A 20181-nucleotide genomic window follows, 5' to 3' on the forward strand; every position below is an offset into this window, starting at 1 on the left:
TAAATCAATCAAAGTTTAATCTTGAACAAACTAATTCCTGGCCACTCGTTAGGTTTTATTTTTGATTTAAATGTATATACTAATGTAATATACTATAGACGCTTATATAACCTTGGTGTTCGGATTAAATTTTGATACGAGGTCCTTTTGGAAATTTCTGTCTGAAATGATGATTTTACTAAAATTTTAGTTGAGTAACATTGTCCCTCTATCCTAAAATATTTCATTTTAAATAAAATGAAGCGCATATTCATGCGCAGGTTGGAAATGAATCGCAAGCAAACTTATTTGGTAAATATATACATATATAATAATTATAACATAAAATATATCATCATTATTATTTCAACTATAGGATGTCCACGGCTGGGCACAGACCTCCTTCATCGATTTTCAATAAGAACGGTTGGAAATGTCTAGCAACCAGCGTTTGTTGACTAGGCAATATACATCCAGAGAAAATGTTATAAATAAAACATACAATTTCAAACTAATTCACCTTTTAAAAATTCAATATGAATAATTTTGTCGTAGTTCGATAGAAAATTAAATGGTTTCTGTCTGGATTTCTATGGGATACAGATATTTATTACTCAAGTAATAAACTATGTACATTTTTATCCGACCTAAGTTCGCTCAAAAAGGTGCAGTAGTAATCGAGCATTTACTGAGATTGTGTCCCCATCGACCCAGGTATCCTGGTCACCCGAACGTTACGTTCACTTATGCGACATCTGTTATGCAATGAATGCATTATAAATTCAAAGTCAAAAATAGAAGCCCCCCGAGCTGAAAGCAATTCGAGTTAAGCATGGACTCGGCGAAGCTAATAATCGTAAACCGACGAGTGGATTCGCTATAACACATGACCATTGAAGGACTAACATTTCTACTTTTGGATTTGGTCATTGAACTTGTAAATATTTTTGGTTTAGATAAAGAATAAATACAATATTCAAAATTGTTTCATTAGGTCACATTAAAGAGGAAATCAAATACGCTTTACATTTGTGAATATTATCTCATAGTACCTGCTTTTACTCTCACTTATCACTGAAAGTGTAAAGTGTAACGATCCGAGTACCTTATCTACTAAACTCAATATTTGCCTGTAGAATCTTATCTGTATTGTGGAGAAGAAGTGCGAATCGCGGTTTGTGACGTGCTACGTGACGCGACGACGTAATCTGTCAGGCGAGGTTATAGATTTTAGCTTTAGATTTTAAAACCATAATCAAACAAAACACACAACTAATATGACGCCTCCATTATCTAAAATACGGTTACACAATCCCCGTCATTTGATCTAATCTTCTATTAAAGTAATACATTAATTGCAAACATTTATCACTAAAGGTAATCTAAGATCAATTCTAAAAACAATAATGGAAAGCATATCAATGTCCCAACACAGTACGCGTATAAGGCCGCTGTCATAAAATAAATTCTGTCACACGGTAAATAATTACGCATTATATTATTCCTGGACTGGACTATTAGAACATTCGTTGTCACACCATACATAATTCCATCGTTTGCTTACTCCGGTCGTATACAATTAAAGATGATGTAACAAACTCTCCTTATCGCTTCACAAGAAACACCGTCCCGTCGCCTTGTGATTTAAAGTCTGCAGTGTAAGGAAATGTGGCGCCATGTTTTAATACTAATTTTACTGCGAGGTCACAACGAAAGTTTGTAGAAATGCGTTAATTATCTAAAGATTTTTTATTTTGATGTCGTCAAGAACGTCATTTTTATTTCTATTTTTTGGCGAAAAGTATTATTAAGACGATGTAATCAATGTTTTGTGTCTTTTTATCATATTAGAGATATCGTATATTTTTAATGCCTATGTTCAGCAGTGGACCATCTACAGCTCAAAAGTGATGATGATTGTTATAATTTATTCAAAACCCTCTATTGTTGTATTTCACAATCACTTTCTTTTAATCTTTGATAAGTGACGATAACACTAATCTACGTGATAACTATCTGCAATAAATTGGGATAATAAGATGTTCCATCTCATATCTCAAGGTTAGAGTGTGCGCAGGTTATCATATTACAGAACTGTGTACCACAGCACAGTTACGGGCGGGGTGAAGTTTCACGTCTCTCACTTCACTATCAAAATATCGCAAATAAAAATGCATATTGTCTTCACATAACAAACGTAAAAGTGTACATTGCCTCTTTATAAAAATTTTAATGTGGCGATTATTATCCTAGTCGTCATTTGTCTTAGCTTCCACATGATATTACTAGCTGTCCCTCGCCCGATTCGTAAGGCCTGTACTTTCTTTTGTGGGTGTAAATTCAAAAAATCTATTCTAGGTAATTTTTAACGTACCAAAAAAAATTCTGTCAAGTTTTATGCCGATAGGACTTGGAAAAAAATACTTTTTTAATGAACGCCCCATCAACCCTTTGGTGGGTGGAACTTTGTAAAATTCTTAGCTGATCTGAACTTAGCGAAAGGAATATTCCTACTATATTTCAGATCTTTAAGCCTTATGGTTCTAGAAATATCATGATGAGGCAGACATACGAAAATATGTAATACATACATATGTATATATAGATCGATTATACTATAAAACAAGAGGTCTGTAATATTTATATGATTAAATGTTAGAAGCTTTCTTCACTTAAATTCTTTATACCATTATTTTTCAATTAACGATATTCTTTATCGTAGCTTTTTTTTATCGTACATTTATTTTTCTAATATAAACACCATTAACGCATTGATTTCGTGTCATAAATGTGATTGTGTCAAGACACTCAAGAGTGGTCGGCCGTATAAACGTCCTCCCACGCGTTGCATAGGTCTCAGATGAGCGCGTCTCTTGGTGGGAGGCGGTGCACCTGGCAACAGACAATAATTGGCGCTAAGTCCCAATCTTGGGCATTACTCATGAATAAAAGTACCTCAAATAACGCACGCGATACTACAGCGTTTAGTCCAAGTTACAAAGAAAATTAAATCTGAACTATTTTGTTTATTATATAAAAGTGTTCATCAGGTTTTTCATTTGATGCCAAAGTGAGGCTAGGTCTTCCCGAATGAGCGCGATACCTCACATGATCATTAAATACAAAGATCCTATCCGGTAAAATAGTAGTAAGTAGCGGCCCGAGCCGAGACTACCTCGAGAGCTATCGAGCCTTGCTACTTTAAAGCTAGGCTAGACGCCCTATGCGCCCCGTCACCTCAAATCTGCAGAAACTGCAAATGACATTTGGGCAGCAGAGGTAATCCGAGATAAAACTTTTAATAATAGATAGCGAAAAAACCTGTTAAACAATCGTTGTACGAGGCTTATATTAAATGGCCTTTATTATACCAAAAGTTTATTTTTTCTAAATCTTACTTTTTTAGATTACTATAACATTGACAATATATAAACAGGGTGATTTGTAATAGGTGTAAAGGCTTTAAATAGGCTTATTATGTAGCGCATGGTAACTCCTGGCAGTACAAAGTCTGCAGGGATAAATAATAAATAATTTTTAGAACATTTTTTCTTATTTCATTATCATTAAGTTGAATTATTATTTCTAAAAGCAATAATTTTTGGATAAAGTTTAAAAAACATTGGTTAACACGAAATGAATTATACATACACTTAAAGCTTTTACAACTACAACCAACCATAGTGAATAATAAAAATTAAAATATAAAAAGTATTTACTTCGTCAGGAGATATACCATTATGAAAGTATACATCACCGGCGTCTTCGTTTATGAAATAAATGCGAACGTCAAAGAACCAGTTCGATACGTATTGCTTCTACTTCAATAAATTATGTATGTGTTTTAAGACTAATAAGGCGTAAGAAAAGTACTAACTACGAGAGAAACCTGTGTGGCCCCGCTGGTTATGAGTGTCATGTGTCTAGGCGTCACTGACACGCTGACTAGGCACACCTACTTCACAAGAAATCACTCGTATGATTTTTGATAAGTAGATTAATGACGACCAATATTGGATTTATCTATTTATTATTAATGTCTATGATACAAGAGCAAAATGATCAGTACAAACATTTTCAAATGAGCATTTTTTTCTTTTATTTGTAATAAAAACCTAAAATGTGTCTTGACCTATACGGTCAAAACTATTAAACGAACCAAGTCTTAGAAAGGTAAAACTATAAAATTACCAAATTTTATTGTCAGTCAAATTTGCTTATTCATAATTCAAATGGAAGTTAAACCCAGGAAATGAGGTGTACAAAATACTAATGACAAACTAAACGTGGATATCACGTACAATATATTTTGTGTGACTAATGACGCTTTATTAACATAATGATACATGTTATCATCCTGTTATTTATAATTTATCTAGGACTAGAACGAATCATAGCGTTGTAAGATCCTATTTTTTGTTACCAAATAAAATTGTAGCAATTCTTTTATTATGTTTGTTTTTGGCTGCGTATAGTGCACCAGAAACCGCTGTACCGCGCCTTAGAAAAGCCCGCGACGACACGAAGGGGAGGTATCAGTCGATCCGTACCGTCACTGTCATGCTCATTTTTCTTCGGCCGCCACCACTTTGCCTTTTCCTAAGACCGTTTAGTAACTGCAGTTTCAGTCAGACAGTTGTTTCTATTTATCTGTAAGGTTGACAAAATGAACTAATTCGTATACACGCACACATTTTATGCATATTAGTATAAAGATGGAAGTATACACATATATACATTGGATGAAAGTTTCAGAGGTAATATATAAGATTCTTTCCATCCCTAATACTATGCGTCAGAAAATATGCAAAACAGGAAAAAAACGGAGTATTAACTTATTAATTACATTGTGTGTATTTCAATTATTTCTTCCATTTATAATTTAAAAAAAAAAACTTAGAACTGTAGAAACTAGAAAAACGTGACAATATCTAATAACTTACAAATGAATCTAAAATTATAGGCAAAAATAAAACTTGGATGTTTCTCAGGTTTGGCCATTCGGAACGAACAATATAATGGTGTTAAACGGACGTTATTTGAGTAATTCAATCTAGCTCGTCCTAAACGTCGTTAGACGGACTATGTAGACTTGTGTAACCTTGAAATAAGGCGGTACAGGATAGATAAAAGTGGCGCATTTTAATTTCCAAAGCCAGGGCCGTATTTGGATCAAGAATCAAAAGGAGCAGGAGAGTAAAAATGTCTTTATATTTTTTAAATTCTATAAATTAACTAAACAGACAAAGAGTTAAGCTCATGGAAAAAATTGGTTGACTGGAAGAGAATTTCTGGAAGGCATTATGACGGCCATTATCGAAGTTGTAAACCTATGGGTAAATGAACAATAACCAAGAAAATATAACTCTAAAATATTCATTTGAACCCAGAATTAAATTTTCGCAAACAATGTCGCGAGTAACATTTCATAGCCAAGACCCGTGATACACATTTAGATAGTATAATATAATATAAAGGGAAGCTGTATTATTATCTTATAGTAACACAGACGTCTGGCGCCATCTGTAGGGCACAGGGCACGACATTGAACCTCGATTTGCACACTTCACACCCAAACGCTACGGACTCATTAATTTATTTCACTTGACATCTTAATATTACTGCGATGTTGATAACCGTAATATTTAAATGATTAATTAACGGCAGACGTTTTCGTTTCCTCTTAGTAATTTATTTTAATTATATTTCATTTCGGATCCTTTGGATTAATTTTTTATTGTTATAACAGATGTATAGTTATATTTATTATTTGTAAGAGTTTTTAAACCAATGAAGAGAGCAAAAAATATTTATTTCTCCATAATATGTAAGATTTTAAGTGTTGCTTAGTCAGCTGTGACAGATAAAAAAAATTTAAGCAGTTAGGAAGGTACAGTTTAACTATCACTTCAACAGTAAATGCCTATATCTCGTCTCGTGCAACCGTCAGCCGTTGGGGCCCAAAAGTTCTAGAGCGGCGACCCCGAGCCGGTAAATGCGTGGGTTGTCCCTATACTAGGTGGATCGACGACACAGTTAAGATTGCAGGCAGTCGCTAGACTGGTCATCGTGACGATCTTTTGGAGGAAGCCTATACCTTGCAATAGGAATCTATCGTCTGATATAATGATAAATCGTTTCTATTCATAGATTAAATACAATCTTAATTCGATTGTTTAAAATCGTAAACAAAAAAATTTATGTATTTTTTTTACATTAATGGAAAAATAGGTTTGAGTGTAATACAAAATTATTAATAACCAATACAAATCTTTCGTTTACTATAAGTTTTGACTAAAAGGCGAATTCATTATAAATAATGATTGTAAGTATAAAATTATTAGGTTATAATACGAGTAATATAAATAGTAATAAAATGTTCTTACACCTGTCCACCCTGTTTTTGACGGATGGTTGCATATTCGTATCAAATTACTGATATGGCCTGACAACTTGCATTATAAGCAACCACGCGCGAAATACTTAACGTAGATAATTTATTTACATTCATCAGCGTTTTCTATGTCAGGTTAATGATGTGTTAGTTTCCGTTTTTCGTGGAATTTCTACCACGTGACTGGTAATGGAAACCGTTGTTTCAGCTAATAAAGTAGTTTGTGCTACACCTTATGAATTATATGTACGTTAGATTTTAAATAAACTTTCGTGGATTAAAATATACGTAATTATCTTTTTAATAATATATTAACGACATGACTATTATTTTTTCACTACAACTTAAATAATTAATTTGTTTTTGATAATATTTTGCCGTACACTTATAAGTTGTTTAAACAAAAGTTTAGTCAAGATTATTTATATGCATACAAAAAAATTGACTCGAAAAACTTTCGTACGTATTGCACGGTCAGTTATAAAAATGTATAACTGCTTTTATCAATAAATTCTGTTAAATTAATAGTTGCATATTGGCTATAATTCTTCAGAAAATAACGAAGTAGAAAGAATTATTGTTTAATTTAAGAGAATAGATAGAATGATTACATTTTTTATATTATTTCTATAAAATTATTGTATTATGAAATCATTGACGTGGGCAGATTAAGATTCTGGAATGGACCGACAAGCATAGCGAAGGACGTCCACCCATAAGAAGAACAAATGATCTTGTTAGGATCCTCGGAAGACGCTGGATGTAGACTGCTCGCAACTGGTCTTATCATCTATCTTATAACCAGAAACGCTGTACCGCGTGTTAGGTAGTTAACTCTACGTAATGCGTGATGGCTTACGATAGGCCTCTTAAGAAGGCACAAAGTCTCCCAATGTAGACCGTCGACATAGTTAAAGTCGTCGGAAGTCTCTGAATACGATCTGCGCAAGAGTGGTTAATGTCGCGAACTTTGAGGAGGCCTATGCTTTTACCGGCTGAAAAGTTGAAGAAAAAAAGAAAAACGCGCGAAATATCGGTATATATAATAGTTATTAAAAAGTGATTATACACTTTTATTTAATGTTTGTATAATTATATCATCTTCATTAACGTAAAAAGAAGCTCAGCAATATTTTGTTGTTTATTTTCTTATTCTAGATACGTTATCGCTCTTTATCGCTAATGCGGTTCTTTTATCATTTAAATTGTGCTATTATTATTAATAGGTTGCTCCCCCGACAAACAGCACTGTCTAAATTAATTACTACGTTGCAGTGCTTTAGAAAAATGAAGAAAACGTGTTTCAGACTGACTACTTATTGATTTATTTTCTTAATAATTAACCAAGATTTCTTACAAAAACTCTACGTATGTTCAACATAATTTTTGTGTGTGACAACTGCAAGCAGTAGACCCCCTCTAGAAGGGCCGACAACATAATGAAGGTCGCGGTAAGTAGGTGGAAGCTGATAGCGCGTGACTGGTCATCGTGGTATTCTTTGGGAAAGGCTTATGCCTGGCAGCTGGCTGACATAATGATGATGATGATGAATTTTTTTTTATGCACTGCAAATTACATGCACAAATAATTTTGCTTAATTACATCCTAACACACCTTTTTTGTTTTTGAGTTACGTCCAATGTTTGACAGCTAAGTGCAGGAGATTTATTACATTCTGCGATTTATACGAGTAAAAGAAGTGTTATTTTTATTATAACATTTTCATTATATTAAAAATATTATCATATTAAAAATTAATTTTAAACTGTCTACGTGCCTTAAGGATGATATTAAAAAAATTGGGCTAATTCGTTGAGCCTTTCTCGAGATTTCCGCTAAGCAAGAAAATTACTGATTCATTTTTCTTTACATATAAATTAACGTTGCTTTTTTTTCACCAGGTATATACTCGCACAAACACTTGGATACATCACAAGTCGAAGTAACGATTCCAGTGAAGGTGACCCGCGAGGGTGACCTGGTATCCCATCATGTGGACCATGCACATGAGCATGGACACAGTCGAGCTCGCCGGGACTTACACAACAAAGAGCACCGGCAGCCTCACATGCTTCACTACAACCTGACCGTCGATAGTCGCGAGCTACGGCTGGACCTTAGGTAATACATTGTCTCCACCGCTGAGTGAATGTAAGAGTTAATGAACGAGACCGACTATGAGAATGATAGAACAGATCTAATTTTAGATTCATATTGTCCTATTGCTTTCAATTTGTTTTACGAAGATAATAAGAACCTTTCAACGAAAAAGCTGATCTGATTTCTGGATACACTCTTTATATATATGGCGTTGGTATGTAACTTTGTAGTGAAATTTTATTATATTTCTGATAGTGCATATCCACATGTAATAATATAAATCTTGCGTGTTTTACATATGTTCTAAATTTTTAATGCCGTTTTTTTTTATTAACTCAAGAAAAAGGAATAAAATACTACTACATTTCCGTATTCTAGAACTATAAAGATGAAATACCTATATTAAAGTATCATAGTATATATATACGGTACATGTTTATGCTAAACCTAGTTTCTATACTACGTCAGTGTCTTAAGTTATTATTATTTATTCATCAAAATTTACTTAAACAGCCATGGAGTTGGCTATGATCTAAATTCATCAACATAATAGAATTAGAACTAAAGAGATACGTAGACAAATGTAACCGGATATGGTCGCAGAACTGATGGCTGGGGCTATAAGGTTTTAGAGTGAAGATCACGGACCGATGAATGCAGTGTAAGACGTTCACCTACTAGGTGGACAGACAACCTTGCTAGGTTCGTCGGAAGACGCTGAATGCACTTCCGCACTTGCCGCTTCCAACTGGTCCTATTAGAAGTCTCTCGGTAAAACCTATGTTCAGCAGTGGATTTTTTACAAGACGTACAATAAATACATTTACTTAATGGAAAGGTTGCGATGTTACACAGAATATAGTAACACAGTAATCCTCGTATCTTTATTTATGTTACTAAATAACATCGCCTTGAGATATGAGATTAGTGTAGCATAAAAACGTAATTTAGCAATTATAGATGAATATTACTTATGCTAGCTATCTTCCGGTCATGTTTACATTTGACCTTTAACACTAACTATATACAAAAATTATTATTCGGTGAATATCAAAAGACATCCTAATTTTATACAGTTCTTATCGCTGTCTAAACGATAAAAGTTATAACAATAGGCGCGTAATTGGCGAAAAATATAAGCTATTCTTGTTCATTCTTTCATGTTTTCTTATTTATTTTACTAAGGCCTGATAACTGTTTCGATTCTTACTGTTGGGAGCTATCAGAGTACTTATTATTCAGTTCAATGTATTTTACTGTTGTTCTCTATTTTTATCATAAAGATAATTGTAATCATCAAGCAATTATTTTCATTTTTAAATACATTTTCATTTACATATGTATATATTATATATATGTATATTATCACGAAAGCTAAGTTCTATTTATTGATAATTATACGTTTCTTAACATAAATTCACAAGCAGGCGTGGTAATCAATTCATGAATGAAACATATATTAATCTCCTTACAATTTATTTACAAACGCTGGAAGAGAAAGCACCATATACGTTAAGAATATACATCCAATTTATTTCAATTCATTGAATTTTCTCAATTTCTATAGTCATGGACTATAATTATAAAACTTTGACAGAATATATTTTCTGGATTATCAAAAATATCCAAGAATGGATTTTGTACAGTTACACTTACAAAAGGTAATACTAAACAGCGAATGAGTAAGTAAATATGTTTATGTAAATAAAATAAAATAATAATTATTAATACAAACAAATGCTTTTAGTGAAAGTCGTTCGAAAATATTTTGTTCAGGAAGTGATCCATCTGAATCTATATGCTAAACGCATTTCCAGTAACCTAAGTAGAAAACCCGTTTTTGTGACTCTTACAGCTAGCTAACTCTTACGGCATCGCATAGACAGCCATTACAAGGCATAGGCCTTCCCCCAAAATGTCAATGGGGGGATATACCATAATCGCCACGCTTGGCAAGCGAGTTGGCGATCGCAGCTTGGTAATATGGTACGCAGAGGACGCTGCTGCCTATCCGCAGATAACTCGTTTGTGGACAGTGGCGACCCCCATATGAATAATGCACAAAGTGTAAATTATAAATGACTGTATTTCGGGAAATGAATACGCGACCTACAATCAAAGTCTCAGTCGTCTACCGCTCGGTTACAATTGCTCGATACAAGCTTATAATACTTAAACGCTTATTGGCTTCCAAAGTGAAAGAAAAAATGGGCCAAGTCCAGGCTTTAGAGCCTTCTATCTGAGTGACATCAAAGCTTATAAATTAATTGCTTTACTACTGTATTAAAAATATTGTAAGAGTGACCACAAAGAAAACCCTAACTGAGTTTGTTGTGGGGTCTTCGCAAATCAGGGCGCGCTTTTAACCCCCAAGCTTTAAGTTATTGATTGCCGTTATAGAGAACCTGAATTTGACACTAATTTCAATCAAATTCTTCTGGCACACTTGTCTTGTCGCTCACAACATATCATAGTTAATGTAGGATCATTCGTCGGGATGACAACATGAATAAATATGTATGTTTATTGCAAAAGGACCTGCAGCGTTATATTCATTAGCTTTTCAAAAAGTAAATAATTGTGTTTTTAGCTAATGTCCTCATTGCACTTTCTTTCAGTGTTTAAAAAATGATCAATATATTTAAAACTATTAATACATGTTATCGGTTATTATTATGCAACAGTCTAATCTGGCACAATTTATTTTGCGACTATCAATCGACCTCTTCGTGTATTTGAACTTGTCTCTACTATCTCATTACGGAGCCATGCAGCTCTCACTAATGTCATAACATTATCGTTATCGTGCGACACGTCTGTTATAACGCTTTTTATCCGGTTTAGAAGTACCGCCCCGCTAAATGCAGATGTGATCATACCACGGAGCAAAAACTTGCTCGCTCCTTGAAGATACAATGTTTTTTTTGTTTGATTGATCGCACGCCTACTGAGATTAACGCATGATCTTGAGACAAAAGACTCGAGTCTAAAAAAAAAATAACTTGAAACAGTTTCCTCTCGCATAAAAATTAAAGGATGGATTTAATTTAAAAAATATCTTAAATTGTTTATTTTACATTCCGTGTACTAAATTAATTTATATTTAAGATAAACGTTACGGCCTTGAAATCCATCTGACAGAAACGTCTGTCTCCGTGGAGTATTCGCATTAATCTTTATAAAGCTTCGGTCGCTAGCTCGATTCAGTTGTGAGACTGTTTAACGTTGATGTCAATATTAATTATGGTATCACTTTGTATTCAAATTAGAACAATTTGTATTGCTCGCTCGTATTATATGTGCAGCCAACCGTAATGATATGGTTCTCTACCCATTACACAATGTTGCCATGCGAATGTCATTCATGAGCGGAATATTCACTAGCGTAATAACTAACAAAGTCTTTTAATGGGCAATACTGACAATCTTGTAACAATTAGCATCGGTTTTCAAATAATTATATACGTCTTTTATTATCTGTTTTGGATATCAGTACACAATACATTTGCCTCTTTTGGTTAAATAAATATTAAGCAAAATGTCATACACACAAAGTTTTATACGACAGAAAATAAGTGATTAAGTTTGAGCCGGCCTTTCTTGCGTTATTAGGCAGAATTCCGATAAATTTAACAGCGTGCCTTTGCTAATAAATTACCGTAAAGCTCGTTATCATGCCATTTCCATACATAGTTTTAGTTTAATCTTTATCTAAGTTAGATATAATTAATTCCTATTAAGGAACCAGAACAGCATTCTTGTTTGAATTATTGCATTCACTAGTAAATTCAACTTTCAGAATGACACCGTTCTCTTGTATTATTGAGATAAAGCCTAATAAATGTTCGAAATTTACTAAAGTTTACATGAAATTCAACGGATCGAAACAATTTCATTTGCCATATTTAAATATTGAAAGGCATGAACAGTAAAATATTATCATAATAAATTATACATAAAATTAAAATATTGTTACTATGACAATTCTAACGAAAAGTACAGTTATTTCTAAGAAATTAACATTCATTTAAAGTATGTTTTACGTTACGGACGTTACGGACGTTATTTATTAAATATAATTTAACTTTGTACTAAGATATTCAGTTAAAGTTTAGTTAAAGTACATTCTCTCTAATAAACTTTAAATTTTTTTTTAAATTTTTAGAAACATTATTATGATATTAGAAGATAGATATAATTTTAGCGATTTCAGTTCTAGAAAAAGATGTAACTATGTAATAATAGAATTAGATAAAAGTTCAAATTTTTTGAATCGGTTAAAACAGCTGTCACTTATCTGCACAAGAAGCGCAAAGCACTACTTCTAGCGCTAAACGATCGACCGTCTTTAATATATATGGATAACTAGAATCGTTTGGTGAAACTTGCCACACGAGTGGTAATCGGAGTATTTATTTAGTATTACGCGGCATGTGCGTGTACTGCAGGCCGATCAAAGTCGGCGAATAAGACCGCGTTTTCGCCTGCAAACGATTCCGAGAAGAACCACTCTAACGTGTTCCGACGCCACGCTTTATTACCGGGAAGAGTTCTCCTTTAAAAGCACCTTCTGTAATATATATCTCTCAAAAGGCTAAGTAGTTTTTCTTTTAAAAGATGAATAAAAATGAAAAGAACCTTGGATTAAAAGAAATACTTTACATTCAAATATTGGCTTTTCTTTTAAAATTCTTTACTCCTATATGAATAGAAATTGCAAGAAAATCTGTTATTTAGTAAAATTAACAATCAAGTGTAATAAATTAAAAAGATATCAATATAATAAACAATCGGATGTCAATATTAATACATTTGATTCATTACATACTATATGCCAAGTGCATTGTTACACCGGTCGTACATAGATTACCTTTTTTTTTTCTTTTTAAAATTTCGGTACATTTTAAATTTCTTGGGAGAACTCGTAGCGGTCCTCTTACTAATGAAATGATGAAACCATAACATATAATTTTTAAAATCATTTTTCTCCTTATCACCTGTGTCCCGGAATAATCTATGTATAATTTTTTTAAGTATTTGGTATTTGCTGTGCGTATTATATATATTTATGTTTTAAATTTATTTTTATTATTTTTGTTCATTCAAAGCACCTCTTATTATTAAAAATTGGCGAAATAAATTGTGCCAACGTTTGTGTACAATGACATAAAAAAATATATATACGGGGCTTTAAAATGTAGGCCCCAAAAGTAAATCACGAACCATAATACGAAAAGTATGTTGTACAAGTTAAATGAAATAATTTCCCTATATTAATCAATAGATTATAGGAAAATTTTGCAACGGTTACGAAATTTAGCAGCCGTTAGAACCCAATGTATTTTCTGCTGCTAATGCTGTGCGCTTTGTTGCGCTTTTAGTGAATAACGATTATTCAACTAACCGATCAGAATTAAAATGGTTGTAAACCACATAGTGGTTAAATTAGCATCGTCTGTAATAAATTCCCGCTAGTAACACGGTCTCGACGGGCGGCGCGCTGTAAATGCGGGCTATTTGTGCCAAGTCGTTTAATACATATAATTTACATAACAATTCAATTCTACGTCATTAACAAAAGAATTTAAAATTATTGCGTACATTTTAATTTACGAAAAGAATATTTTAATTTAATAATTAAAATTTTACGAAAATTAACAAATTTATGCCTTTCTTTTAAATGTAAAAATTGTTTTTATACTATACATTCTATATACCACCAACTCACTATACAAAAAGAAAATCGGTTATTCAAATTTAATAATTTTTACCAAAATTACTCAATTTATGTACAAAGAATTTTTTAATTTGATAAATTTTTTAGCAATTTCTTTTTGGATGACACATTTTCTTAAATTATTTATTCTTTATACATTATTTACTCAAAATATAAAAATGTATAAATACTGTGGATATCATGTGAATATTAAAAACGCCGATCGTTAGTAAGGGCTTTTAAATAAGCTTTTACTTTGGTATTTTTCATCCTCGGTTCATCCTCGTGAAATGTTTACCGTGCTCGTTTATATTCATTTGTTTAGTTTTATTTTCCTCTGACAAAAATTCAAACAAAACGCAAGACGGGGCGTCTGTTCGAGAAAAAACGTACTTTCAGTTTAAATGGCCTCAAGTCAAGGTTCAAGTGCAAAGGCCTCGTAAAAGCTTAATAAAATAAAGTGCTCTCCCAGCGGGACGCCAAAACGCGGCTCCTCGGAGATTTATGTTAAGTCTAATCTATTCAATACGTAAACGCTTAAGAGGATTTACGCTGCAAGCTATTTCAATTGTTACCGCTTGAACAAATCCTTAAGAAATAAACAGTTGTAAAAAAAACATTTACACGACGCAGCGGGATATTGGTTTGCGCGGAATTAATGTTGACGTTAGAGCTATATGATTACTGACATGTTTTACAGTACGCGTACAGCGAGCGAAGGCCATTTCGGTTCTTCGTTAATCACTTTAGACCAGATTAATGCCGACGAGACATTCAATTTAAGCTTTCAAGGGCGCTGGGTTTTTTTTTCAAAAATCAATAGCTAAAATAATAAATCAACTTTTTCACTTTTTCTTTAATAAAGGGAAAACATGAAAGAGTGTATATGTCTCATTTTTCATAACAACGTCACGTACATACATGTATATTTAAACATTTCAATTTAGTACTCTTCGTTTATAAATATGACCATCTTTTGTTCTCTGTCAGACGTTGAACGTAAGTAAAGAAACTATTATGACCTACATAATGTTCTATGAATATTTCATAATAAAGTCCCCGATTTAACTTTAATTAAAAGTGCAATAAAAAGTGACGTTTTCGAACTACACCTGACATCGAGATTAATTGTTTTAATATTATTTACAGGACATTCTTATTATATTTTTTATTAAATTAATTAAGGTTTTTTAAACGTTTTGTTGAAGACTAATATTATTATGCCCAGTGCTCTATACACTTATAATAAGTAAATATATAATGGTTACAAAGCTTTGGAATTTATTGGTATACTACTGTACTAAGGATTTTGTAAACACAGAGAGTTGAGTTAAAGGTTGTAAATAGGGAGGTTAAATTTGATTTTAGTCTCTATCAAATTAAACTCTACTGGACTTTCTTCCTCTGATAAACACGAATGATAAGTTATCCTATCTGAATAATAATATGGATAAATTAACAAGTGAAACTTGTAATAAATATAATGTATAAAACGTATATACATATTGGCGTGCATGATTAAAATAAATAATAACAGCATGCAATGTATATTCAAAAGAATAACATTTAACTAACGCCTTATTAGAGTAAGTGTTTACAAGAAGCGTTGAATGGTGAGAAGACAAAACAAAGACCAGTCGTCACTTAAGTGCCTCGGCGGGAGTTGCCTGAGCACATACTCGCAGTGTCCATACGCCGTCGACGAGGCAGCCTGCCGCGTATATCTGGGGCAGCCATATTTACCTCCACTAATTGCCGTAATGAGCCTTATCTGTGTGCTTAGTTGCCACACGACCCGTTTGCCTGCCGATCGACAGCTCACCCTGCCCAAGGTTAAACTGGCCACCATTACTTAAAATAACTCACTGCGTACAATGTTTGAGTTTTGTACGACTGACTGCCTTCCATGTGGTCATATGGTTTCCTATGATTGAATATACCACGTTAATGATTAAAGTATAACGAAATAATATGTAGGTTGTTCAGAAATAATTATGAACGCTTTAAATGGTGAACGTGTTGATTTACTCTTAATTAATTCATGATACGCCTTATTTAAAAATCAATTGTTTGAAAAATAAATAAATAAAGTAATGATATTATAGTAAAAAGTTTATAAAATTCGGATTACTACATATTAAAATGAGTTATTGTTTACCATCTGTCTCTGCTGACCTTTGTGCTTTCAGAAATTATAGTCGTATCATTTCAGAAAAAAATTCAGAAAGTTCAGTTTATACGAAGTAATTCGAAATGAGTTATACTTATTTCCTTAAGGATTTTACTACCTTTTTCCATCACCCTATATAAAACGTAGGTAAGTCAGATTCGTATCTGTGTAAGACATCGGAATTCGAAAATACTAAATAGCGAGACAGCTTTTCCTTTGATAGTTTCTAAAAATCAATTAAATTATATAAATATAATAGGATACTTTTTGATGCGAATTTTTTTGATATTAACGATACTATTCTATACGATAAATTGTAAAAGAAAAATCTTTTGAGTTATCCAGGCGGGATCCATTTTACGATAGTAAAATGCAAACTTAACTAAATTTGTCCGTTAAAGAGTGTTTTTACCGCAAATGCAGTAGACCATGTCACTTACCATTTAGAAAACTTTCTCCTCTCACTTCGTGATATTAGAAATCAATTTTAGTACGAAATAAATATTATCAAAACGCCTCGTTTATTAGAATTGTAAACGAGTCGATAATAATGATAAAATGGATACATCCATATAAATAAGTGTCCACACCGGCAATGAAGGTACCATATATCGTTGCCTTTTCCGTCGCGGTCGATAAATTGTTGCATTCCTCGCTTTCCGGCCGACGTCTAAGGCCGGCCATGGGAATACTCATTCGATAAATCTTAAGGAAGTGCTAACTCGAAATCTTACTTTTTTTTCTTTTTTTTTTTGTTGCGTCATAGTGGACAAATGCATTTCAATGTTTGTAAATTTTTTTAATTACCAACGACGATGAATTCGTTCGGAAAAGTTATTTATTTAAAATCCAGAAAATTTAAAGTCCAGAGTAAACTTGATTTTTAAAACGATATTTGAGCAAAGAAATTTCAGTAAAGTTTATTTAAATAAATAAGCTACCGTGGCAAATCGTTCAAGTCCACAGCAGAGAAGAAACATTTTTTTTTTAAGAAATACATAATTCATTGCAAGTTTATGATGAAATGATCAAAACATCTTAAAAATATGAGCCTATAGAAATTTTAAACGTGTTCTAGAAATAAAACAAGATAAATAAAAGTTTTAATTTATCTAAAATTGATTACTAAAAGAGAAATCTATCATGTTAGTGATATCAAAAGCCAGTTTCAACAATTAATCAAAATAAACCTCGTTTGGGTTTCATCAAGTTTAAATAAAATACACGCGCGAGCTAAGCTTGTTATTCCACAGTAATTATATTTAAGTTATAGAATATAACGGAAATAACTTTCATTCTATGTAATAAAAATCACTAGCCTATAATTATCCTGAGTCATAAATTAATTTTATCATCTCGTTCAAATTAATCGGTGCAAAAAGTTTGTATAGATAAACACGATAAAACTTTCCAATTTCATATCAAGGTATCGTTAAAAAAAATAATTACACTATTTGCAAATGTTATACGCGGCACTTGTTACTTCTAATAATATAATTTTAATGTAATCGGTACCACACGATTGTCTTACTACTATAATATATGAACCAATTATAATGTATAATGAATTTGTATATGTGTCGTTTATTCAAAAAGATTTTTAGCTGTAAGTTGTGAAAAGTGAATTTAAATGCAAGGAAGGGTTACGTCGGTTTTGCAACGACGTGACCTGTCCTTGGTTCTTAAGACGGTGTTCGCCATTATGTGGTTGGAAAAAGCGATACGGGCCGTTCCCGACCAGTCTTGTTAGAAATCCATGACCAGTGTGGATGTCCTAGAACTGAAATAATGACGGTATGACAAGGCCTTAGGAATATTTTTTAAAAAAACCAGCAGCTCAACCAACAACTTCTCCGAGGTAGGATTCACCGGAACTATTGACGTTCCTCACTTTTCGTTCTTTTTAAATTTATCTGAGTAATGGACTTCCGTAAGGACCCAAAATGCCACCCACGCTGCGGTAACAAAGGCTTGTTTTTCTTTATTTAATCCACTGCAAACCTGCTTCCGAAGTGGCCCCTCTGAACTCACTCGAAACTACCGTCTTGGGCCAGCTCTGATAGTCTGCCCATGTAGGTTCCTCACTGTACCAGACCACGTCAAAACAAGCCGGGAACCTTTAGAAGTGGCTTTTTGTTAACATAAATTAATTAAACTCACGTTGTTTAAATGACAATATTAACATACACAGTATTTAAAAGTAGTGAATAAAATAATATTAAAATTTCGAAGTAAGTTCAATAATTGTACTTTTAATATAACACATATATGTGCAGCAAATGAGCTATACGCCCAGACATATTAAGCATTTACAACTAAAAAAATCATTCTGTATAACTCCTTGTAAATAAACCTTTCGTATAGAACTTAACATTGGTACATATGGCATATTGTGTTAAGCTTGTTCGCTACAAGATTCTCTTTTATTTACGCTGTCATGATTATACTTCACATTTTGACTCGTTAATCTTCTGTTGATGTCGGGTCGGTTACCAGGTAATTACCCCCGTTTGGTTCACATGTTTTTAAGAACCACATTAAGCTTAGCGCGTAATACTGTAATGCATTCGTTTATTATAAAAATCTAATAAAACGCCTCATTTAAACGGAGTAATAGCTAAGGCAAGGTCGACAAGCTCGTCGTTTGAAAGAAAAAAAAATACATTGAATACTAAACTGATTAGAAAAGCTATTTTTTGAAAAACCTAAGTAAATTTGATATCTTAAGTCAGTTTGAAGGAAAATAATAAGGGTTATTACAATACATCTTCTCTCTTGTCTTCGCTATGGTACATGTTTACTTACTGTACTTTAAATAAAATTTGTATCGAACATAAATATTGTTTATTTTATAAAACTTCAAGGGCTAGCTCTCTTTATAACATTAAAATTCTTTTCTAATTAAAAGTATGTGTTAGCACAAACAGAAGATTCAGTTATTTAACTAGGTTATTCTATTTTAGAGAAAGTAAAAATAATCAATTAGCGAAAAGTCTCTCTCAGGCCACAGCTTACTAACCACTGAAATAGTTGATTATAGCTTTAAATGAAAATATTTTGTTTAAATAAATGGTACATTAAAGTCATTGGAAGGTGGTGGATGCAGGTCGTCGACGTCCTATGACTGAAATGATTAATTACGGCGGTAAACAACGCATTACTTATTAAACAAAAAATTTCCCCATTAGATGATTTATAGGTGTTTAAGAAGTTAAACATAAATAATTTCAAATACTTCAGCTACGGCACTGGGTGTCTGGCTTTAGAACAATAACTGGCAATGCGCAATCGCAGAGCAGTGCCTTATTTAATATCTTAACATGTTCCACAGCAAACTTACAGTCAACTGTTGACGTCAGTAGACGTTCTATAGTTAAAATAATAATAATGTGTACTGATTTTAATGTGTATAAGTTCATAGACATATTGTTTTAAAGCAATAATATTCTGTATGTCTGTGTGTTTTACTAGCAGGTGTCATTTATTGACTTAAGTAACGTTCTGTACAGGCCGTCGGTAACGTTCATAACGCCGGCAATGGTTGTAGAGCGACATAGTGCGAGCGGACGTACACGGCAGAGGCCGCAAGCTTCAGCGACATCTTGCCACTACACGGGTTCCGTGAGGGGGCAGCCCGCATCTAGTGTCGCGCTATCAGCATGCGATGGATTGGTAAGTGCCTTAAATTAATTTAAATTATTTTCCTTCGCCCAGTTTACAAAAGGCCTCAATTATTCGTTGGATCGGATTAAACAATAATTAGCTATTTTTTCTCAAACCAACCACGATTTTCAACCCAAGGCAGGTTAATCAGTGTTTAA

At 32.9% G+C, this 20181-nt stretch overlaps 1 protein-coding gene across 1 annotated transcript in view; it reads left to right on the plus strand.

The window, feature by feature from the left end:
• AdamTS-B (ADAM metallopeptidase with thrombospondin type 1 motif B) overlaps positions 1-20181 on the plus strand; it is a 77997-nt gene that overhangs the window by 26260 nt on the left and 31556 nt on the right. The window contains exons 3-4 of the mRNA XM_068766303.1: positions 8276-8495; positions 19870-20032. Of these exons, the coding sequence (XP_068622404.1) occupies positions 8276-8495; positions 19870-20032 (383 nt within the window). The remainder of the gene's footprint in view (positions 1-8275; positions 8496-19869; positions 20033-20181) is intronic.

This window comes from Battus philenor, unplaced genomic scaffold (genome assembly GCF_028537555.1).
Source record: "Battus philenor isolate CCGP_79_NKW_IND1 unplaced genomic scaffold, ilBatPhil1.0.hap1 SCAF_21, whole genome shotgun sequence".
Lineage (NCBI taxonomy): Eukaryota > Metazoa > Arthropoda > Insecta > Lepidoptera > Papilionidae > Battus > Battus philenor.